Genomic DNA, 23824 nt, shown 5'->3' on the forward strand with positions numbered 1-23824 from the left:
AGATGGCCGGGGGGCTCTGCGCACTGCCCCGCCATGAGCACCGGCTCCGCAGCTCCCATGGGCTGGGGACCGCGGCCAATGGGAGATGCTGTGGCGGCACCTGTGGGCGTGGCAATGCACAGAGCCACCTAACTGCCCCTCTGCCTAGAAGCCAGAGGGAGATGTTGCCACTTCTGGGGAGCTGCCTGATGTAAGCGCCGCCCGGAGCCCGCACCTCTGCCCCAGCCCTGAGCCCCCTCCCACACCCAAATTCTCTCCCGGAGTCAGCACCCCGAACTCCCTTCCTGCGCCCCAACCCCCTGCACCAGCCCTGTGACCCCCTCTTGCGGCGGGGGCTAGAGCAAGGCCGTGCGTCCCCGACTTGCGGCTTGCAGAAGGGGCCGGAGCCGGGGCCGTGCGTCCCTGACCCGTGGCTTGCAGAGGGGGCTGGAACCGGCGCCGTGTGTCCCCGACCCGCGGCTTGCAGAGGGGGCCGGAGCCGGGGCCATGCACCCCCCTCGCAACTTCCTAGAGTTGTGCACTCCCCTCCCCCGTGCCTCGGGTGTGCCCCCCCATGTGTCCTGATATTTTACTCTTGAGATCTGGTCACCCTACAGGTCAGTGACAGGCGGTGGCCTGCCAACAAGGGGTGGCGGTGGGCTGGGGAGCCCCCTCGGGAGTGGGACCTGCTGCTCCCTTTAAGAAGGTGCAGAAAATGCTCCCACTGTTGCACACTGGCCTTGCAGCTGGGCCCCAGCCACACCCATGAGGGACATCTGGCATTCCCAGTGGTGTTAGTCCCCGCCACGACTGTCATGCAGGATTCATGCTGCCCCCTGTGCCCTCTCACCCACCCAAGGAAAGCTAGAATATGGCCCTATATGGCCCATTCCTGCCTGGGAGTGCAAGGGGCTCCAGCTTCCCACCCAGACTAATAACTGGTTAGAACTGGGTCCAGAGAAGGCAAAGTCCAGGAATGAGCCGAGGGTCAGAAGCCAAATGCCAGAGCCGAAGGCGTGGTAAGCCATGGGCAGAGCTGGGGATCGAAGCCAAAAATTTGAAGCTGGAAGGGAGCAGGGACTGGAACAAGGGCAAGTGATGCTGCAGGCAAGGTACCCGGTAAGAAGCCACTGATCTGCGGTGGGGGCCGGGCTTAGAACTGTCAGGGGCTGTGACCTCTCTGTCAGTTCCAAGGTAGTGCAGATAGGCTCACTGATTGCTTTGCAGCGAAGTTAGTCAGGGACTAGGCCAGTGACTGGTCCTAGCTGGTCTGATACCTGATAGCACCCCGCTTCTTTTAGGGTTGCCTCCCTGGAGCCCTTGGGCTGGGTTTCTTGGGGAGCCTGCAGGAGGTCCAGGGCATGGACGTGTTTCAGGGATTCCCACAAATGCTCTTCTGGGCCCCATCCCTCCCCATCACTCAGCTATTGGAGTCATCCCCGGACTCGGCAGGAGTCCTGAATCCGCTGGCCCATGCGTTCCTCTAGGCCCAGCCCAGTTATTGGCAGAGGGGGAGGAGTAGCATGGGGTGGGAAGGGATTCTCGGTGAAAGGTTTCAGGAAGGAGATGTGGAACAAGGGGTGGACTTTGAGGGATTCTGGCAGCTGCAATCAAAAGGTTACCGGGTCAAGTTTTTCTGTGATCACAAATGGCCCTAAGGACTTGTGGTCCAGCTTCACAGATGGATGGGTGGATCCCAGATCCTGAGCACCTGGGGTTGTTATGAGTCTCATGCCCAATGTGCAAGAACAGAGGGCGTTAATCCAGGTGACCTGGGCCAAAAGGGGCTGAGAGCAGAACGCCCAAGTGATTGCTGGTAACCGTGCACCAGGGCAGCCTGGAGTCAGAGAGGGGCAGAAATGTTTCATCACAATTCTCCTATGGAAAATGCTGATGCTCTTGAAAATATGTCCCTTCTTGAAAATATGTCCCTTCTGATGAAATATCATTTGGAACCCCCTCCCGCAATGAAGCGTTTTGCTAGTGTCAGCCATTCAGCCATTTTCTGAATGGAATGTTTGGGGGGTTTTGGGTTTGATTTTTCATTCGAAACAAACCACAGATTTAAGCTGACGAAGGTCGAAGGCGGCGGGAAACATTCCCGTTTTCTCAGAGCAAAACATTTAGATCGGCTCCAAACACAACTTCTGTTTCATGGGAATTTCTAATTTTTATGTTTTCAGAACAGGGAAAAAAATGTTCAAAATCACAGGATTTCCTGCGCATTGAGAAATCGGGCCTGGCCTGGCTCTGCAGGGGAGAGGGGCAGGGAGTGGAGCTGGAGGTTTTACAGCTGGGAGTGTTTCATAATTGTCCACGGTGCCACCTCTGCTCCACGGGCGTCAATGCTTGACCTTTTTCCTCCTGTCGCCCCAGCGCCAGTGTGTCCAGTACGCGCTGAAAGCCCGCCCTCTGAGACGCTACATCCCCAAGAACCCCTATCAGTACCAGATCTGGTATGTGGTGACCTCCTACTACTTCGAGTACCTCATGTTCTTCCTGATCATGCTGAACACCATCTGCCTGGGCATGCAGGTGAGGAGGGAGCAAAGCTAACGACCTCGCTGTTGGCTGGCAACCTTTGATCACTGTCCATGGGGCCTGGGGGTGGGGTGTCCGAGACCACCCTGCTCTTGGTAGCAGACTAGCAAGCCATCAAAGTGAGACTCAGGCTGGGCCACTGGTCGGGTGCCCCTGGATATCTGGGTTTTAATCTTGGCTTGGGATACTTCAGGCAGTTCAGCATCACTGCTCCAGGGAGGCCCCTCCTATGGAAAAGCCGTGGGTGCTATAGGTGAGGAGGGAGGGACGGTGGCACAGCTGTGTGTGAGTGCGGAGACGGCCCGGGCTGCGGATCAGGAGTCAGGAGTCAGTGGGGCAGGACCCAGGGCTGGAACAGGGAGGGGCTAGGGGGCAGGACTATTGGCAGAGCTGTGTGTGGAATGGGGGAAAGCATCACAACTTCTGCTCACATTCCAACCCCGCCAGAGCTCTAGGTTTGTATGTTGCTCTCAGGCTCTCACATCTGGCCCAGAATCTGAGACCCCAGCCCCATACCTGCTCCCCATAGCCCAGTGGGCTAACCTGTGCCTCTTCCTGGCTCCCCAGCACTACAACCAGTCAGCTGAGATGAACCACCTCTCGGACAACTTGAATGTGGCCTTCACCATCCTCTTCACCCTGGAGATGTTCCTCAAGCTCATGGCCTTCAAAGCCAAGGTGAGTGTGGGGTGAAAGTCTGGGGGCATGAGTCTGGAGAGGGGTGCTGGGGGGGGTACATAACGTGACCAGGATGTGGGCAGCCGTGCCCAGTGGTTGGAGCAGGAGTCAGAGCCCAGGGTCAGAACCGAGTTACCTGAGCTGAGACAAGGCAGAGCTGTCCCAGCCATGGACAAATGCTTTGAGTAGCCACTGGACTGCTGCTACTGCCGCTGCTGGGCTTAAGAGCCTGTCCACTGGCTCTCCCCACCCCTCAAGCGCGGTATCCATAGGCATCCTGCTGCAGGCCAGCTGTGCTCGTTGGGTTGCCTGGAGATGGCTCCGCTGCAGACCCCGATTCGTGACTGGTGGGTGCGAGTCCAGAGGGGGGCCCAGGGGGTGTGAATCTGGAGGAGGGCAGGGGCTCACCCCAAGCAGTGGGCATGGGATTTTCTCCCTATGCGGCGTCCTGGGAACACAATCGCCTCAGAGCCTGGGGCCCCGAAGAGACCTGCTCACGCCCAGTCACTCATGTGGACAGTGCCTCTGAAGTCAACTGGGCAAGGGCTGCAGGCTGACCTGGCAGCTCCTGAGGGGAAGAGCAGGGCCAATCCAGGCCACAAGGGGGAGCCCTTCCTCCAGCTACCTGTTCGCCCAACACCCCCACCCCCACTCCGCTGCTCTCACTGTCCTGGGTGTCTCTCCAATGGGGGTGGGAGGCTAGTGGTCCTCCCTAGAGCTCTCCGGACCCCCCATCAAACCAGGCTTGCGTGTGAGAGGTCCTGGGAGAGCCCCTGAACCTCCCCCCACCACAGCCACTGAGCCACGTGAGAGGCGAGGCAGAGCCCCCCGCCCCACCCTGCAGGCATGTCCCTGATGCCCATTGAGAGACGGCCATCATCTCCGTGGTCCCTGTCCCCTGCCTTCCCTATACGCCTGTAGACCCAGGCAGCCAGCGTGGGGCATGCCGCAAGAGCCGCTGCTTGCGACCCATCCACAGTGATGTGGGCCGGGGTAGGTGCACTGCAGGGAATGTTTCCCAGTGCAGCTCCTTGGCCACACACCTCCCCTGTACTCGTGAGCTGTGTCTTCCCCACCATCCCAGCCCTGACTCGAGCTCCCTTGATGGACAATCACACTGTTGCTGGGCCTGTTGGGGGCTAGGAGCGTTTGTTCCCTGGCGTGCCGAGGACTCGCCCAGAATAAGCATCGGCACCAATCAGCTGGGAAGGTCTGACCCCAAGAGCTCAGTGGGTGCTGGGTGCCAGCGGATAAGAGTAGACATGGAAGGAAATCTAAATCCAAGCTCTGCAGTGCTCTCTCCATCTCGGGGCATGGGGGGCAGCCTGGCCGTGCTGGCATTGTTCTGCGTGGGCGAACGGAGACCCTCCCTCTGGCGCGGTGAGCAGGGCAGCGGTTTGCAAGGGAGAAAGCGCACTGCGCTCAGGAATGGCAGGTCTCCTCCGCAGGGAGTTTATAACCCCCCTGTCTGACCCTCAGCTTCTTCCTTTCCTTTCCCCCTGTTCAGCCCCACAGTCATTCCCACCTCATTACTCTCTCCAATCTCAGGGCTATTTCAGCGACCCCTGGAACGTCTTTGATTTCCTCATCGTCATCGGTAGCATCATCGACGTCATCCTGAGCGAGATCGATGTAAGTGCCGCGGTGGGCGGAGGGAACGTGTCCGAGAGCACGGGCAGGACAGTAATGTCATGGCAGTAACAGCCTTGGCAGGCTGCCAGCGTCCCACTGTCACATGGGAGGCCCGGGTTCCTGCAGGACTGTGCGGGACACTGGTCCGGCTGGCGGAGCAACCTGGGCCAGGCAGAAGGAGAATGGGGCAGGGGCGTGGGCACACGGGTTAACCTTCTTCTCGCTGTTTAAGAGCGCTGACGGGATCTCTCCTCAGCCATTACACAGCCATAGTGGACCCCCCCAGCCTCAGTGACCCTCACCCCACCCCTCCTCCTGAATCTGCCTGGAGAGGTACCCTGTGGAAACTGCCCTTGTCCTGGGACAGAACCAGAACCTCAAGCTGACTCCGCAGTGACATATGCCAGTACTCCCCAGAGGCTGCACCCATGCCATGCCCTGCCCGCGTTCTTTAAACACATGCCCAGATGGCTAGTAATCAGCTCATTGGCCTGAGATCACCATAGAGATGGCTGAAAGGGTTCCCCTTGCCTCATGGTCCCTATAAGAAGTTTCTGCCCTGCGCTCCGTGAGGGTCAGGCACCGTTTCAATCTGCTGCGTGTGCTTGGAGTGTGTCAGTGTGTATGACGATTGCCACATATACCCGGTGCCTACTCTGTATATGTGTGCCTGTATATCCAATAGACACCAGAGTATATTCGGTATATACCGTCTACATGGTACCACATGTGTACGCTGCAGTGGGTATGTACCGAGCAGCCTGCACACAGGAGCATTGTCAGAGAGGTGTGCACAGCGCATTGCTGGGAGCTGTGTACCTCGTTGCTAGCATGTGGCACGGAAACCAGCTCCATACACACATCGGGTGTGCGGTGCGTACAATCGACCCAGCTGTAGTCGGAGAAGTAGCTTCCGAAGTGAGCACTCCAGTGGGGTTAGCACGTCCTCGCTAATAAAAAAGCCCATCCAGTTGTCACTGCAGAGTGTCCCCGCTGTCTGTGCTGTCCCAGAGTAGCTGGGTAGCATCTGAGAGTGAACCATCGGCAAGGAGATCTGGCCCGGAGGAGGTGAAATGTCATCCTCTCCTGTTCTCGGGCACAGCTTCCCAGCCCCAGTGCACACCAGTTCTGCATGGTGGATTGCCATCCCTACAGCCCAGAGGAGCCCTGTGGCTGGCTCCGTTCTCCTGAGGCGACCGCACTGGCTGAGTGAGCTGCCGAACTCCAGAGAGCAGGACTCCTCAGAGCTGCCCCCCACCGGGTATTGGGTCATTGGCTCCATTCCCATGTCATCACCAGCTAACAGCAACCAAAAGCCCTCCTAAGCAGGACTGCCACCCCAGCTTTAGTGACCGGCACTGTGTCAGCCCCTCCACTTTTTCACCATTCCCAGCCAGCACGAAGGACAAACCCCTTAGGGAGCTTGCAGAGGTCCCCAAATTGCCTGCTCATTTGGGCAGTTACCAGCTGCTGTCAGGAGTTCCAGGCAGAGCAGCAGCTACCAGCCCCTTTCCCCAAGCGCCGAGCTGGCATCGAGCGGCTCTGTGCCCACGGAGTGCTCTCTGTCTGCCTGGGGGGCCTTGAAACACATTCTGGGCTGCTGTGTCCTTCCCAGCAGTTCTCAGACGCGAGGGCACCTGGGCTCCAGATCCCTTTGTTGCTTGGGAAGGGATCCACTGGAGCTCTGGCTTCCCTCTGGAAAGAGCTTGCCATTCAGTGGGTATCGAGAAACACTAATGGGTTGGGCACGCTGCCCAAATCACCCCACATCCCCTCCTCCAACAAGAGACCTCGGGGCTGGTTTTTTGGTCTCGTTCCAGAGGGTTCACTCGGCCATCCCGCTATCCCCCCACCCCTCATTTCCCCCTTGACATCACTCCCAGGCACGCACCTTGACAGCCCCCCTCATGGCCACTGTCAAAGCTCCAGGGGTAAGGGGAGATCCTGTCTGGCCACCAGGAGCTAAGGGACCCAGAGTTCTAGGGACCGTGCTGGAGGTTTTGGTTAGGGGGAACTATGCTTAGTGAAGCTGGGCATGTAGCTGGAGAGCATCAACCCACCCGGTAAGTACTCCTCTCTACCCACTGTTGGCAGCTGGGGTTTCTGGGTCATTGCAAGTGGTCATTGCCCATCAGGGTATGTGTTTGCACCTGTCTCACCTGGAGTCTGTAGCCTTGTCTGCTCTGGAGACTGAGCGATTGCTTAGGGCCCCGAGCAGCTGATGGGGGCTCCCTACTGGCTTTTTCAGTATGTGCTGTGTGGGGGCCCCTCAAAATGTTCCTGCTTAGCCCAATGGGCTAGCACTGCCTCTGGAATGCTGCTTCCTGCCCAAGCGCACAGACCCCGGGAGCACTGTGGTTTAGGGAGACAGCACCCTCACGAAACTCTGCCAACTGGGTCCCAGCAGCGCCACTGGGATGGGTTCACCAGTAACAAAGCCGTCCCTGGCAGTTGTTTTCTCCCAGAAAAATGTTAACGCTGGTTTGCTATGTCTATCCTCTCTTGCCTGCTCTCTGCTTCCTTTCTCTCTCGTGTTTCTGTGTATGGCTGTTCACTGACTCGTGCAAGATGGGGAGGAGAATGCCTTGCTATTTGAAGCCCTTTCCTGAGTCACTCAGGTCCCGATCCAGCAAAACATTTAAGCACATGCAAGCTGTCCCAATGGGACTTAAAGTTAAGCACCATTGCTGGATCATGCCCTGTGACCGTGATCCAAAGCCCACTAAGTCAATACACTCGTTGACATCACTGCACAGTGGGTGAGGCCTTACAAGTGAAATTCAGTCCTGCACACAGGGCCAGCACGAGGGCTAGACACCACTTAGGCCTGGTGTGACGCTGTAAGTGGTGCTTGTAGCTGTATTCCGGGCATAGGGGAGAATTGCTTTCTATCTGTGGACTATTTTTGCAGATCGAATGTGGATACAAATTTTGTATCCGCACAGGGCTCTAGGAATAGCTACTCTCTAGGAATTAACGAATTCAGCACACTTGGGTGAGAGGGTTTTGTGTGTGGACGCGAACCGGGGTTGGGGCAACACCCGAGAAAGAGCCTGCATTAACTTGATAGTGAAGATGAACCCGAAGTGACTTAGGAGCTGAAGTCTCATTTTCAAAAGTGGCTCAGACACCTGGGAGCGTAAGACCTGCTCTGCACTTGAAAATGTAAACTGTTGTGTATGTTGGCTACAGGCATGAATTTTTGACCAATATGTAGCTATAACAATGCCAATATAAAGCTGCTATGTACTTGTATTCCTGTTCCCATATGGGAATAGCTATCCCTGTATAAAGCACCTTCTACACCAGTATAATTGCGTCCACACCAAGGCAGGTTGTATTGCTCTAACTACCCCGGAACAGTTCAAGCAGAACAACTTTCTAGTGTCGACAAGGCCTATGTCTCATTGAACGTCACTGGGGGCTTAGGCCTTTAAGTTGCTCTGGTACTTTTGCAGATGTTTCCCCTAGTGCCTATCTTTAGGTTCCCAAGTCAGAACATTTCTCTTCCAGTCTTACCCAACTTGATATTTCCTTCAAACTGCCCTAGGGGTTGGGCCCGAATTCAGATCTGCCTTGTTCTGTGTGTTAGATTTTGGGCCATCCTACCCTGTCTTCTCTCTCTCTCTCTCTCTGTTTCCCATCTTTCCCTTCCCTCCAAGGATCTGTCTCTCTGTCTGGCTCTCTCTGGAACCCAGCCACCTGTTTCTCTTTCTCGCTTTCTCTTTTGTTTCCTGCCTCTCTGAAAGTTTCTCTTGCTGACTCTCTTGTTCTCTCGACAGACTTTTCTTGCTTCCAGTGGCGGACTGTACTGCCTAAGCGGAGGCTGTAATGGCATTGTAAATATCAGTTGCATGTGCTTGCAGTGGGTCTCCTTATTTTTCTTCCTCTAGTTGTTTCTCTGCTGCACTCGGCTGCTGTGTTTGCGTGTATTGCATGGTGTGAATCCAGGGAGCTGCTCTGCAATGCACAGGGTGACTCTCCCATAGCGGAGCGGGGGTAGGAGCTAAAGACACCAATGGTCTGGGAGCGAAACACACCCAACCTCCAGGAGATCTTCTTACCTCACATTGAAATGTGATCTCCATCCATCTGTCTATCCATCCACCCCTCCCTATCCTACCCTGACCCATCCATCCATATTACACTTTTCTTCTATCCATCCATCCTTCGTCCATGAAATACAGCAAAACTCAACCAGAGACAGAACCATCTAACTAAGGTTGCATCCGGCTGTTGTACAGACAGGACAGTCGCTCTACCTGCTCATTGTATCATCTAACGCGACATTACTTTGTAGAAGGTCTCTCCCCCAGCTGTATGCGCACAGCTACTTACAATGTGATTTGGTGCAATTGCAGGGATATGTTTCTCGAACCTTCCTTTCTCTGCGGAAGGTTAGTTTCCCTCCTGGCCTGACATTGCCTTGGGCTCTGGGTTCCCTCAGTCCCTGTTCGGCTGTGTATGGTACAGAGCCTGTGCTGGTGTCGGTGGTAATTGATCTCCTGGTGATGGACAAAAGTCAGGAGTCCCAGAAGCAATGTTCCCTCTAATTTTTCCCACCCATGTGCGGAATGAAGTTTGTTATGTGCACCAATATGGAGGTGACGTGTGACACATCACCTCCATATTGGTGAACATAACAAAATTCATGTGGTGGGGGTGGGGTTGAGGGGTTCGGAGTGTGGAAAGGGGCAGAGGGTTGGGGTGTAGGGGTGTGCGGGCTCCAGCTGGGAGTGCGGGCTCTGGGGTGGGGCCATGGATGAGGGGCTTAGGGCTGGGGCAGAGGGTTGAGTGTAGGGGGTGAAGGTTCGGACTGTGGGTGTAGCCTGATTTGGGGTGTGTTAGTAGTGTTAATTTAATGTGTCCACTTAATTTAATTTTATTTAAATAATTTTTACTTAATTAATAATTTTAATAATTATTATTGTGGATATTAATTAGGATGGGTTTTGGCTCGCCAATTTGTTTGATCAGAGGATAAAGTTCGTCCTGAATCAGGCTTCACAGAGTTTATAAAAGGAACTTTGGGGGTATGACAGGAAGTTTACACTGAGACAGATATAGTCATAAAGACCTTTTTATTAACATCAATGACGATAGTAAGCAAATGGTAAAACAGTTAGAATTACAGAGTTACAAATATCACAGTTCTTTAAGATTATATATATATATATATATATGAATATAAGATTATAAGCTGCAAAATTGATTTAATACTCACACCCTGTTTTGATAACCCGGTGTTGGGAGATGTGATACCACGCCTATGGCAATTTCCGTTTTCACATCTCTGGCAGAGGAAGCTAATGCAGAGCTGTTTACTCTCTTTTAATTTAACTCTAAGCTGTATTAAAATAAAATATAAGAGAGATGAAATACCTATTTAACTTACAATTTGAAAAGAAATAGAAATACGGCCTATTAATAGTTAATAGCCGTGGTAGCTGGGTAGCATCGATACGTAGTTGAGACAATGAAGAGTAGATAGGAGCAGATGGGTGGGTAGATTGCCTGCCTAATGGTGAGCTGCTTCTCCTTTTTATAGGGCATTAGTCGGAAATCCTTCCTCTTATGCCCAAATTTCATTCTTCCCCCACAGAAATGTTAGGGTACACTTACCCCATAGGCTAGTATGTATGTGCGTATGGATGACAGGTATGTACGCATTTGTGGTGTATCTGTTAGAATTGTGGGCAAAAACCCCTTTTTCTATCCTTTATTGCTATTGGTTCAGGTAAAGGTCTCTAGACATCTGCGTGGGTGTTTTGTCTAATTTTACTTTTCTGTGCTCCTAAGTCACGTGGGCCCTTTAACACCTCCCCCGCCCCCACAGTGAAGCTCTACATAGCCGCTTTCCTAGCCGCCTCACACACTCTCCCCGTGCTCCACCCCAACAGCCGAGATCAGTTGAGACAGTCCCTGGCAGCCCCCAGCTTTGAATGTCGGGGGGACAAGAGTCTGGGGATCCTTAGTGGTGGGCAGGGGCCCTGACTGCAGTTTCCCTCCCCTCTTTGGTACAATGGGGCCCAGGGCTATTAGGCATTTGCCCAGGTGCTGGCTAGTTTTCTTTTGGCTCGGGGCAGTGCCGAGTTCTTTGGAGCTGGCGGTGTGTCACTGAGTCAGATGTTTCGAGCGGCTGCACACACCCCAGGGGAGATGGCAGGCGGTGTTTATGAATTGAGACAGAAAGAAAGGGGGAAAGAGAAGGCGAGAGAGAGAAAGGAAGGGAGGAGCAGGCAAGCGAGAAGCATGTTTTCCAGCTGAGATGTGACCTGTGATCAAAGCTCAGTGAAGCGGAATAGCACAGGGAGGCAATTTCCGACAGCCGGCGATGCAGAGGAGAAGGCTCTCGCGCCAGCAGTTATGAAGGAAGCCGGCGGTGGACAGATGGAGGGGAACAGAGAGAAACAAACTCCATCAGTTCGGCTGGAACAAGTGGGGGTGTTTTAAAGCAGAAAGCGGTGCCCAGAGACCTGGAAGAGCTTTTGCTGCTGGTGCTGATAATGCTCTGGGTGGACAGCAGCACGCTGGAGCGTGAGGAGAGGCCAGAGATGGAGGCTGGGATGCGATTTGGGGCCAAGATGGAGCTGGGGCAGGGATAGCAACAGGCTGATTTTTCAGACCAGGAGCCCTTTGGAGAGCAGAATTCGGGACACTTCACTAAACCCCTCGGGATAAACCCACTCTCTCCTTTGCAGAGCTCCCCCCATACGAGCCAGCCCCTGGGCTATCAAGAGGGGCAGCTAGGGTTTCAGTGTGGCAACCTGGAGCGGCTGGAGATGACCTGCTGTTTTTGCTGGACCGCTGCCTCTGGCACTGGTACCACTGTGGTGTTAAAGCCTGGTGACCAAATGTCACTATCCCCATTGGGCAGCTGGGGAAACTGAAGCACAGAGCGGGTCAGTGATTTGCCCAAGGTCACCCAGCAAATTGCTGGTGGAGTCGGGATTAGAACCCAGGACTTGTGGCTCCCCACATCGAGCATTTGGCCACAGCTGCCTTGTGGGGAGTGGGATCTTGAACTATGATCATCTGATCTCATGCCCATGGCCTGTGCCTGGCACACCCCCTCTGTACATACAGGCAGGTCAGGTCTCTGCTCCCCCCTCTGCCCCACGCCGCCCAGTGAGTCAGTGTGCCAACCACAGCTCCTCCCCAGCGAACACTACCGAACAAGATGGTGCAATGAGACAAGACAAAGCTTACGTGGGCGGGGCGGAGGCTTTTCCCCACAAGCTGTGATCCTGGCTGATCAGCACTATGGAGTGTTTGCTCAGCTTGTTCCAAAAGTTATTGGGAGCCTTTGATCCGACACAGACACCTGGGGCTCCTGGTGGGGTAGGCAGTGTGTGAGCTACAGGAAAGATGGGGTTAGAGCTCTAGCTAAGGAGACGGAAGGTCCAGGTTCAATTCCCTGCCCCAGACTCCCTGGGGAAGTCACGCTGGGCCTCAGATCCCCGTCAGAACCTAGCCCTGCCTTACCGCCCGGTGGGTGCGAAGACTGGGATCTGTGAATTGTTTCAAGATCTGCTGACGCAAAGAGCTAGGAGGTGTTATTACTGCAGGTCCCATGCCCAGGGATGCACCCGCCGAGCAGCGTTTGGCTACTCAAGCGGGTGTCGTGCTGTCAGTTGTGTGTCTGTGGCCCCTGTCGTGGAGCGGAGAGTTCCCACTCTTGCCAAGAGCTTTTCTCTCCTGATAGCCTCCTTTGCTGCACCTCCCCCTCGGGAGGGCTCCGATCCCCACTTCCCTCCAGACAGGGAGGGACTCGCGGGGACCTGGGGCAGCAATATCGTCTTTCGAAGGTCTCCCCCACCCTAACCTACCCTTTTCCTTCCTTCCCTTCCTCCCACCCCACCCTGGTCAGCCCCGCTCTATGACCCCAAACCAGACATGCCCAGCCAGCTCAAACCCTTTGCACTCTGCCGTAGACTTGCTCTCGGGCCCAGTGTGGTGGCAACCAGAGCCCCAGGTGAAGCAGGAGGGACCGGATTCCATCATGTAACCCTTGCCGGTGAAGCTGAGCATGGGGGAGGGAGGCTCTCTTCTGGATCATCCTCGCTGGCATGTACTGACTTGGTAGCACTCCTCCACCCTCACTACAGCATGCAGCTCCCCTGAGCCGGCCCAGCGAGTGGGCTTACTCTAACACACATAACACCCAACTGCAGGAGAGCACTGAGCCGGGCTGCAGATCCGAGAGATCCCTGGGCTGTAGTGGTGAACAGTGGGGGAAATGCCACCAGTTCCGCACAGCAGTGGCTCCTCCCTGTGGCCGAGCAGCCCAGAACAGCTCAGCAGGTCTCCTGGGCCTGCTCCCTCCCTCCCCTCCCTGGGGCTTCTGTTCCCACTGAGCAGCTAAGGGGCGTGCTTTGCCTGCAGGATTCTGCAGACAATACCCGCGTCTCCATCACCTTCTTCCGACTTTTCCGGGTGATGAGGTTGGTGAAGCTGTTGAGCCGGGGGGAAGGAGTCAGGACCCTGCTCTGGACCTTCATCAAGTCCTTCCAGGTGCGTATGGACCAATTCCCAGTGTGGCTGGGCAACTGGCTTTGAAGATGGGACCTTCAGCCCCAAAGCACAGGCCTCTACTGCTCAAGAGCTCCATTAGCCGGTAGCAGCAGCAGGCTGTTAACCTCGATATGGACTAGTCACTAGCTGGCACGCACTTGACATGTATGTTATCCAAGCATCTAGGAGTTCAGGAGGAGCCAAGAAGGGCTTCCCAGGTGCTCATTCATACTGGTGTCAGCATGTCTCAGAGCCTCAGTTGGCCCCATATTCATCAGACCAGATCAGTAAGATCGCCAGCTCCCTTGGACAGGAACTTCCAGGACTGGAGGGGCGCTGAGGGTGCTCTCCAGCACCTCAGTAGTAGGCACCTGTTTGTGCATGTCCCTTTCTCCCTGCCCCCCCCGCCGCCCCAGTGCTTGTCCCAGCTGCAGGGGCAGGGAGCTCCCTGTGCAGGCTGCTCCCTGTGCAGGCTGTGGAGTGAATGACAGCAGCAGGAATGCTGGAGAACTGGTGTTTTTAGTGGCAGCTTCCAGCCCCAGCCAGCAGCAGACAGCCTCACTCTCTGGCCAGCTGCCCCGCTGGACCCCTGGCTGGCACCAGAGCTTGGTAGCTCCAGCCTGTAGAACTCCTACTCCTAAAGCAGGCGGGATCCACAGCGGGGATAGGCTGCTCCCTCTCAGCTCCACTCCCACATGAGCCCTGGACCCTTTGTCTCACAGGCCCTGCCCTACGTGGCGTTGCTGATCGTGATGCTGTTCTTCATCTACGCTGTGATCGGGATGCAGGTAAGGAGGTGGGGACAGCGCTGGGGCCCCGGCTGGCAGGGCGTGGGAGAGCCAGGATCCAGGGGTCACCCCTCGGGCACTCCTGCCGCACGACAGATACAACCCCACTGTCTTTCCACCAGGGGGGTCTCAGAGTGCTCTGCAGTCACTAGTGAATCAAGCCCCAGCAGCCTCCCTGCCAGGGGGAGACCATGTTATTATCCCCATTCCGCTGATGGGGAAACTGAGGCACAGAGCTGTCAAACTGCTCCGGCTTCACACAGCAAATCAGTCGCAGAGCTGGGAACACACCTTGGGCCCCTGATTCCCAGCGCTTTGCCCAGTGCACAAGGTCATCCTGGCAGGCCAGCCCTTTCCCTGTGGTGCCAGGCTATTGGCTGGAAAGGAGCCAGCGGGAGCAGTGGTGAGGCCAGGAGCGGGAGCACGTGGGGTGGAGGGTAGCAACGAATGCCTATGGCAGGACATTCCTCTGCAGGGCAGCTGGGATCTGAGCATGTCATTCACAGATGTTTGGGAAAATCGCCCTGGTGGATGGAACCCAAATCAACCGGAACAACAACTTCCAGACCTTCCCACAAGCCATCCTGCTGCTCTTCAGGTCTGTGTAGGCCCCACCCCTTCCTCATCCCACCGCATCCCTTTCCATTCCATCCTCTGGGGGTGCCCGGTACAGCTAGCCTGGGGGCATTTGTAATGCAGAGCCACTGCTGGGGGAAGCCAGCCTGACTTCCCCGAGGAGCGAAGACCCCAGGCTAGTTCCTCACTCCCACAGGTCATTAAAGGGCCCCTCATGTGTGCCAGAGGTTGCACTGGATCACAATGCACCAGTCCATGATGGTGCAACACAAGGGCCTGGGTCCCCCTACACGGAAGCAACAATGAGGTGTAACCATCCTGGCACTGTCATCCTGGCCATCCCCAGGAGCTGGACCCAGCACCTCCAGAGCTGAACATGGAGCTTGTGCTGCGGGGCTACGATCCAGAGCCTCAAAGATATTTCGGCATCACAAGTGGCCCCTGAAATCGGTGGCATCGAAACACCTTTGAGGATCTGGGCGTAAGTCCTGCAGCTGGCATGGGCTCGTCCTAGCCGCTGGGGACCTGGCACAGAGGGGGAAGTATGGCTCGTTGACCAGCCGGTTACGGTTGCAACAAGTTCCAGGGAAAATACACTGTGGGGTCAGGTTGTGGCCTGAGTGTGCCTTGGGGCCCACACTGGGCTCCCCAGAACTCGCCCAAAGAAGACGCATGAGCCCTGTTGGGGATGCCCACAGAGCCCATCAGTGGTGCCTGACTCACAAGTCAGAGGTCAGCTGGGCTTGGTGCTGAACGCAAGGCCAAGCTGGAGCACAGCGGATCAGAAAGTTTTAGTTTTTCACCACCCAAAGACGCTGTAGGGCTGAAATTGCAAAGTTTCGTGGGAACGTGTTGATTTCAACACCAGTTCTGATGGCAACGTTTCCAAATGATTTGAATCAAAACTTTAAAAATGTTTAATTCCTCGTCAGCTTAGGTTAGGTTTGTTTCCACGTTGTGGAAATGAAGTGGTGTGTTCTCCATGCAGTAGTTCTACTCAGACAGGCTGTGAAACGCTCTCCGGCTTGGATTGGCTGCCCATCGCGTATCGATGTAAGGACCAAATTGTCCCTAACATTCGATGTTTCAGAAATGAAATACTTTTGAGTGGAGCCCTGACTTCCACTCCTCTGTTCTAACCGCTAGACGTCACTCTTCTCCCAGATCCAGGGATTGAACCCAGGAGTCCTGACTCAGTCCCCTGTTTTACCTGCTGCATCGTATTCCCCTCCCCGAGCTGCGGCTAGGACCCAGGAGTCCGGACGCCTAGTCCCCTGCCCAGCCACAGCTGGGACTAGCACCCAATAATATTGATTCTCGGCCCCTGCTGTAACCACTAGCTCCTGCTCCCTTCCAGCTAATCTCATCCCATACTTCCTGGGCAGGGCAGCCCTTCCCTGCAGAGCCTAGCTGGCATTCTCCCTTTCTCCCTAGGTGTGCGACAGGCGAGGCCTGGCAGGAGATCCTGCTGGCCTGCAGCTACGGGAAAAAGTGTGACCCCGAGTCTGACTGGACCCCAGGGGAGGAATACACCTGTGGCACAGGCTTCGCCTACTTCTACTTCATCAGCTTCTACATGCTCTGCGCCTTCCTGGTACGGCTCCTGATTCCGGATCCCCTGGTGTTTAGCTCCCGGTCCCTTCATTGTCCTTAGCAGGAGAAGGGTGAAAGTGGAAGCCATAGGATTGTGCCAGCAGGGGACCAACCAGAGAGCGAATGCCAAGGCTTTCTCGCATGAGCTGTCCCGTGGCACCCCAGGTCCGGGGCAGCCCAGAGCAGTCCAGACAGGGTCCAAAGGGTTCAGGGTATTCCGCAATGTGCAGCTGCCACCCCCCTTCCTGCGAGGCTGAGGGTATAGCACGCTTCATTTGCCAGTGGCAGAAGGAAGGCTGGGAAGAAAAACACCAGTGCTGCTCCAGAACTCAGTCACCAGGAGGTGCTGTCCTCCACCCTCCAAAGCCCACCCCCTGGCAAGCCATTGAGCCACCCACAGTCACGCTGGAGGGGTTGACATGAATGGGCTGCCACGCGAATTGAAGACAAATGTCAGCATCCGTCTTGTGGGGGCGAGGGGAGGATTCGCCTGTGGTTGTCACAGGTTTTACTGGCTGGGTATGAAATATTTCCAAAGAGCTAAGGTCTGTTCCCTGCCCGATGGTAGCTGCAGACTCTGCTGGCTTCAGGAAACCCTCTCTGCTTGGCCCTCACTCAGCCCCTGCATGAGGGGATCCATCCACTGACCCTTTTCACCCTCTTTTTTCAGCCTGGGATCCTGTGGGGCACATGGGTCCTGGGTTGGGTCTTGCTCTGGTGAGAGCAAAGCATGTAAAAACAACCCTCTAGTGTGTTCTCCATGCAGTAGTTCTACTAGACAGGCTGTGAAACGCTCTCTGGCTTGGATTGGCTGCCCATCGCGTATCGATGTAAGGACCAAATTCTCCCTAATCCACACAGCAGGCCTGGTCCCTGCACAATGGGTCCCTCAGGGAGAAGACAGAGAATGTCTGAGCGAGGATATCGGGGCTGAGATCTAGCAGGCAGGCTGGAGAGGAGAATTTTGTACTAAGTCAGAGGAGACCAACCAGTAGCAGTTTAGAGCACAGGGAAGATAGCAGGGCACCAGGCCGTGCGCTGTCATTTTAGATAAGTCCTTCACATTTGGAGACCTCATGTCCTGCCCTCTCTGGTGCATTGTGGGACAGATGCTCAGCTAACTTCAATGGGAGCTGCTTTGTGCCAGCTGAGGATCTGGCTCCGCATTTGGTCCCCTTCACGTACGCTCCTCTCTTGCCAGATTATCAACCTCTTTGTCGCCGTCATCATGGACAACTTTGACTACCTCACGCGAGACTGGTCCATCCTGGGTCCTCACCATCTGGACGAATTCAAAAGAATCTGGGCAGAATACGACCCAGAAGCCAAGTGAGTGAGCACTGCTCTGTGGCTGGCCTGGGTCTGAGTGGCAGCCAGGGAGGCCAGCGGATTATTTCCTTAAAAGGCTGAGAGAAGTTAGCACAGCTGGAATCCTTCAATTTCCTCTAAACTATTTATTATTTCTCTTCCCTCCCTACTTTGTTTTCCCCGTTTACATATTTTCTCCACTAAATCCACTTCTGGATGTCCTTTTAGTGGGAAAATCCTCTCTCTTGGGGGCGGAATTTCTAATATATTTACTCTAATGTCCTCTACCTCAGTCACTTCCTCCCTATCTCCTGTTACCACTAACTTCTTCTTTGCTAATTCTCGTCTTTTATCTGATATTTGTTTATTCGTTTTGGTCCTCATCTCGCTCTCAATACATTTATTTATATTCCTTTTCCCAATATATTTCCTTTCCAACTGTATAAGCTGCGCAACCTCATCTTTGGTCCATATACGAGATCTAGTCGATCCCTCTTTGATCTTACTTTTAGCAGCCATATCTTCTTTTCTTTGCTCATTCCTCACAGCAGGGTGTCTATGTCTACAGTGTTGGCTCAATCCAGATCTAGTATGAAAACCAAGCCCACAGACCGAGCACGTATGGCTCTTCATTGGGGTATCCGCCTTCTTGGGTATGCACTTGGGGTAGTGGCAAGCTATATTATGATATTGAGAAGATTTTCCACATTTACTACATACAACTCGTATGGCTTTACTTTTATGAACCACATTAATGTGTTTGGCCCATTTACCAAATGTTGGTAATATCTGGGGACATATTGGACAATTAAAACTATCAACGGGATACTCTAAATAAAAAACCCCATCCTTCCACGAACTACTTTCTAATATATTTATATTACTACCAGTACTGTTAAGATCCTTATTACGATCCCTATTAAAATCAGTACTTGGTCTAAAACTATTTAATACACTAGACCCATTAACTAAATGAGCATTAAGATATCCCGATTCCCTAACATATGGATCATCAAATGTACTTAAATACTTAAAATCTGGATTAAAACTGTCCATAGTTAAATCATTAAAAGTGTCCCTTGTAAAAACCATCGGTAAGATAGATAAAATCTCCTCACCATGATCATCACAAACATTCTCCTCTACCTCCTCTCCATGCTCCACTGGGAGGACTTGATTCTCACTCTCATTCTCATGAGACTTCATTATAGTCCACACCATTTTATCCATTGGTCCAGCGACCCTGATCACACCCCTAATATATTTAACACTGTCAGCCGGGGCATCAAAGCCAACAGCGGGGGCGTTATTAACCCGGTCCAGCGCCAATCCGGTATAAAAATATAAATTATTTTTTTCCATAGCTAAAAGATTTACCCTTCTCAGGGGGAAACTAACCCTTTCCAGGGGGAAACTAACCCGTACCTGGGGGAGTCAACCCGTACCTGGGGGAGACTACCCTTACCAGGGGGAATCTAACCCTTACCAGGGGGAGTCAACCCGTACCTGGGGGAGGCTACCCTTACCAGGGGGGCATCCATGTGGCACCATATGGGGCTGCCCAACCCCGTCCCACACCCCACTAAATGTGGGATGTGGGTTCGTCCTCCGCAATCCGCCTGGCTATCCAAGCCAGTTACCGACTCTCACCACGAGGAGGTAGCGGTTGGACTTGCAATCCAGAGGCTTTCCTCAAAGAGGGGTCCCAAACAGCATAATGTCGAGCTCTAACGGGCGTGTGAGAAAAGGCTCAGATCTTGGTAGGGGTTGCCCCTATTGACCGGGCTCACGCCCACCCCCACCTCACCGATAACCCATTCTCTCACTACCCTCAGGCAATGTTTCCGTCCAAGCCCGACAGCTGAGAGGGTCCAGAGACGCATGGAGAGCCATTAAGAGAGCCTCCCTGCCTCTTGTCCCCTGACTGCCCCCTCCTGAGACCCTCCCCCCATCCTAACTGGCCCCCTAGGATTCTACCCTCTACCTGTACCCTGATTGCCCCAACCCTTATCCACACCCCCACCGCCAGACAGACCCCTGGGACTCCCACGCCCCATCCAACCACTCCCCACCCCACTGACAGCCCACCCCAGAACTCCCGACCTATCGAAACCCCTCTGCTCCCTATCCCCTGACTGCTCCGATCCATCTCCCCACTCCTGCCCCCTGACAGCCCCCCCCCAGAACTCCCAACCACCCCCCTTGTCCCCTGACTGCCCCCTCCTGGGACCCCTGCTCCTAACTGCCCTCCAGAACCCCACCCCCTACCTAAGCCTCCCTTTTCCTTGTCCCCTAACTGCCCCCTCCTAAGACCCCCCAAATGCCCCCCAGGACCCTCCCCCTACCTGTACCCTGACTGCCCAAAACCTTATCCACACCCCCAGAAAGCCCCCCCCGAACTCCTGACCCCCGCCCCGTCTCTTGACTGCCCCCTCCAAAACCTCCCTGCCCCTTCTCCGATCCCCTGGCCCCCTTGTTGTTGGCCTTTCTTCGCCTAATGTCTCGGTGAACTTGCTCAGGAACTGCCTGAGCCACTCGTCGGAGGCTGGGCAGCAGTGTGGGAGGAGCTCCAGACTGCCGGAGCCGATCTGCGATGCAGGGAGGGAGGGAGGGAGTGATTTCTGCTGCGGGGGGGGGGAGGAGGAGCCCTCTCTGGCTGAGTGTCGGAGCCCCATGTAAGTGACACCGGCCGGCCGGCAGCACTGTTGGCCGGCCGGCAGCACTGTTAGCCGCGCGTGCTCTGCATGGGGGGGAAGTCCGGACATTTACAAATTCCCCCCCGGATGCTATTTTTAGCTTAAAAAGCCGGACATGTCCGGGGGAATCCGGACAAATGGTAACCCTATTTTACCCCTGTAGCCCTCCTTCAGGGCTGATTTCAAGCCCTTCAGGGCAGGAGCGGGTGTCCACCCCGCTACATGGAGAAACTGAAATACAGACAGACTTAAAGCCCAGATTTTTCAAGGTTTTTGGCATTGCTGCATTGAGTTTTGCAATGCCTAATTGATTTAGGAGCCTAAGGTTCATTTTCAAAAGAGATTTAGGCCGTGAATAGCCAAAAATCCCATTGCCAGCATCTATATCCCTTTGGAAACGAGCCTTTGGCTCCTGAATCAGTTCGGTATTGCATCACTCAGCGGAGCAACGTCTGATACCGTTAAAATCTGGTCCTAAGTGACTTCCCCAAGGTCACACAGGCAGTCAGTGGCTGAGCCACAGATCGGACCTTGAGCTCTTGCCCCCCAAGCCAATTAACTCCCCACCCCCAGCCAGGGTTTGCAATTCTACCACTGGAGCAGATGGGTAAAGCACAGCTGTCTCTTGACTCCTGCAGGGGAAGAATCAAACATCTGGATGTGGTGACCCTGCTGAGACGCATCCAGCCTCCCCTGGGCTTTGGGAAGTTCTGTCCGCACCGCGTGGCTTGCAAGGTAACAACCCCTTTGCAAAGGGAAAGGTTCCATGATTGATATGCTGAACGGCTCTATCCCAGTCCCCGCCGCTCCCTCCAGCACACCCTGCAGCCTCTGGGTTCCCCAGCTCCCACCGAAAGGGGCTGGGGAGAAATCCAGGGTTGGTTTTGTGTATCCTCATGATCTGATATCAAGTGTTTAATGGAGAAGGAAGCTTTTGGGGGGAGCGAGACAATTTAAATGGGTGGACACACTTCAGGTTTCCTGAATTATAATCCCCCATGGTACAGTCAGTCCAATACAAGGCAGAGGCCCCCACCTCTGAGAAGACCCCGAAGCTCTTGGTCAGACACAAATCTCAGCTAGAGATGGGTCCAAGCTGCACGGCTCAGCTCTAGTGTCCCCATGTTCAGGTCTGGGGTTGGGGACCAGGCCCTTCTTCAGCTTCGGTGGGTCCCATTGTAGCTGCATGAAAGCTCTTATGGTGGGAGTCCAAACTCCTCAGCGGGGAACGTGTCCCGTTGTCTGCAGGAGGCAGCTCTCCAAAAGCCGGGGGCTGCAGAGGGAGCAGGGAGAGTGGGCGGCACTTCTTCCTGCACCCGCTCATTCTCCACAGAGCATGGGAGACATTTCTGACTCATGCCATCAAAGCGTTAACAAAGCCACCCAATTCCTGGGTCAGAGTTCAAGGCAGTTTTGCCATTTTAAACCAGCTGTGGATTCTGGAGCACTGGGTGAAATGGCATGTTATCAAAAGGCCATGCAGTCTTATCCCAGAATCCTTTGGGTTGGACAGGCTCTCTAGTGAATCCTCTAGTGCACCCCGCTGCCTTTGTGGTTGAATGGATTTCACTGATCCCATCCCTGATAGAAGGATGTCTTGGTCCAGCAGAGGGTGGGACTAGATGGCCTCCTGAGGTCCCTTCCAACCCTGATATTCTATGATTCTATGTCTTCCCAATTCCCTCACCTTCGACATCTCCACTGGTGAGGCCACACCTGCCATATGCAGCCTGCCGAATAAACCAACCTGTCTGAGAGTTATAACCTTTAACCTGACTGTTCCAATGCAGCCTATGCCTCCGTGGTCTGTCTTTGCTGACTGGTGAGCTGTGCTCTGGAGAGTGTCCTTTGCACAAGTGCCGTGTAATAGAGATGGATCTCCGTTGTCATGAATATAAAGGGTACTCTTTCTAAGGGGGCTGCTGGACACAGATGGACCAGGAGGGTCTCTCTGGTTCCCTAGCTCTCAGACTGTGCTGCCATTGTCCCGGCGCAACATCTCCCTTAGGCCAGGCCTGAGTGGTCCTGCCGGGGTCTGCTGCCGGCCCTGTGCGTGGGAAGTGTGCTCCGGGCTGGGGGTGAACGCAGTTGTCGTTTGTTGTGCAGCGCCTGGTGTGCATGAACATGCCTCTGAACAGCGATGGCACCGTCACCTTCAACGCCACTCTCTTCGCTCTGGTGCGGACTGCTCTCAAGATTAAGACGGAAGGTGAGGGACACGCTCTGTCTGCTTTGGTGCCCTGCCCTGCCAGCATAGCGCTGGCTGGTGCATCTATAAAGACTGCCTCCAGAATGCTTCCCTAGCCTCACCCATGCAGGGGTCCCTCCCCAGCCATCAGCGTGAGATGTGAGTAATATCGGCTACCCTGGTGCATTTCATCTGGGACCGAGGGCCAGATCCTTTGCTGCTGCAAATCAGCATGACTTGACTTCAAAGGAGAGTCGCCTGTTTACACCTGCTGGGAACTTGGCCCCTTGTAATTTAGCCTCACAACACCCATGTGAGGTAGGTGAGGGTTGTGTAGGGATCCTTTCACCCATCCACAGAATGCTGCCTTCTTCTCTGAGGAGTGTCCCTGGCGGTGCTCCACCCCAAGCACCTTTGATTGGAGATGTTCACTAGCAGTGCCTGTTCGTCCCATGCATGCACTCCAGACATCCCCGGGCTCCGTACTGAGGGTATATAGAGCTGCCCAGGCAAATTGCCCTCGATTCCTTCTCAACTCCCCGCTGGCCTGAGACAGAGCATCAAGCTTGCCCGCTTCCGCTTTGCTCTAGCTTAGCCTCGAGTTCCTAGTTCAAGGTTTAATTTAGTTTACTTGCCTCTCTCCTTTATTTTATAATTGTCCCTCTTCGGTTAATTTGAGGAGGTTCTGTTTAATAGCCCCTTTTTTCCTCCTCCCCCTTCCTGAGGGGTTTGCCTTGGGGATTGTCATCAACCTGGTGTGCCAGGATTCCTGGGATGCAAGCGCTGCCTTTCCCGCTGGGAATCGACCCTGGTCAGTGACGGACATTCCCAGTGTATCCGCTGTCTGGGACACACCTTCAATTCCAGCCAACTCCAAGATCTGCTCAGCTTTTCAAAGCAGATCTAAAAACTCCTGGAGATTCAGCTTAGGATCCTCATGATGGAGCTCGCCGTCCAACCAGCTCAGGGTCCAAGCCCAAGAGACCCCCTGTACAGCCGCAGCCAAGTGAGCACAGTGCCCCTCAATCGCCGTACCCCGCTCGCCTAGGACTTTGCGGGTAGGAAGACAGAGCGCACTGCTCAAATTCCCAAGCAGAGTTCCGGCTCTCCTCCTGGACGGCCCACTTCAAACGACCCTCAGTCACCGTCAAGATCGACCGTTTCAGAGACCTCCTGTCCCAGGTGTCAGGAATGAGGGCCTGCAGCTGAGCCTGGGACTAGCTAGTCTCCAGGCATAGCAAGCCCAGATGGGCTGCAGCAGGACCACCTGACTGGCTGAAGGGAACCAGCCAGTGTGCTTGTAAGCCCAGCAGCAGCAGCAGGTCACTGGC

General features: G+C 54.6%; 1 protein-coding gene across 2 annotated transcripts in view; it reads left to right on the forward strand.

Moving 5' to 3' along the window:
- The window catches only part of CACNA1S (calcium voltage-gated channel subunit alpha1 S), a 98640-nt gene that overhangs the window by 50845 nt on the left and 23971 nt on the right, over positions 1-23824 (forward strand). Inside the window, exons 26-36 of one of the 2 annotated variants that reach the window (XM_054026421.1) lie at positions 2356-2514; positions 3088-3198; positions 4747-4830; positions 8613-8669; positions 13216-13344; positions 14067-14132; positions 14639-14730; positions 16143-16302; positions 17503-17630; positions 20944-21040; positions 22412-22514. In XM_054026421.1, coding sequence (XP_053882396.1) covers positions 2356-2514; positions 3088-3198; positions 4747-4830; positions 8613-8669; positions 13216-13344; positions 14067-14132; positions 14639-14730; positions 16143-16302; positions 17503-17630; positions 20944-21040; positions 22412-22514 — 1186 coding nt within the window. The remainder of the gene's footprint in view (positions 1-2355; positions 2515-3087; positions 3199-4746; positions 4831-8612; positions 8670-13215; positions 13345-14066; positions 14133-14638; positions 14731-16142; positions 16303-17502; positions 17631-20943; positions 21041-22411; positions 22515-23824) is intronic. The other variant, XM_054026422.1, reaches the window with a different exon arrangement.

This window comes from Malaclemys terrapin, chromosome 4 (assembly GCF_027887155.1).
Source record: "Malaclemys terrapin pileata isolate rMalTer1 chromosome 4, rMalTer1.hap1, whole genome shotgun sequence".
NCBI classification, from domain to species: Eukaryota; Metazoa; Chordata; order Testudines; family Emydidae; genus Malaclemys; species Malaclemys terrapin.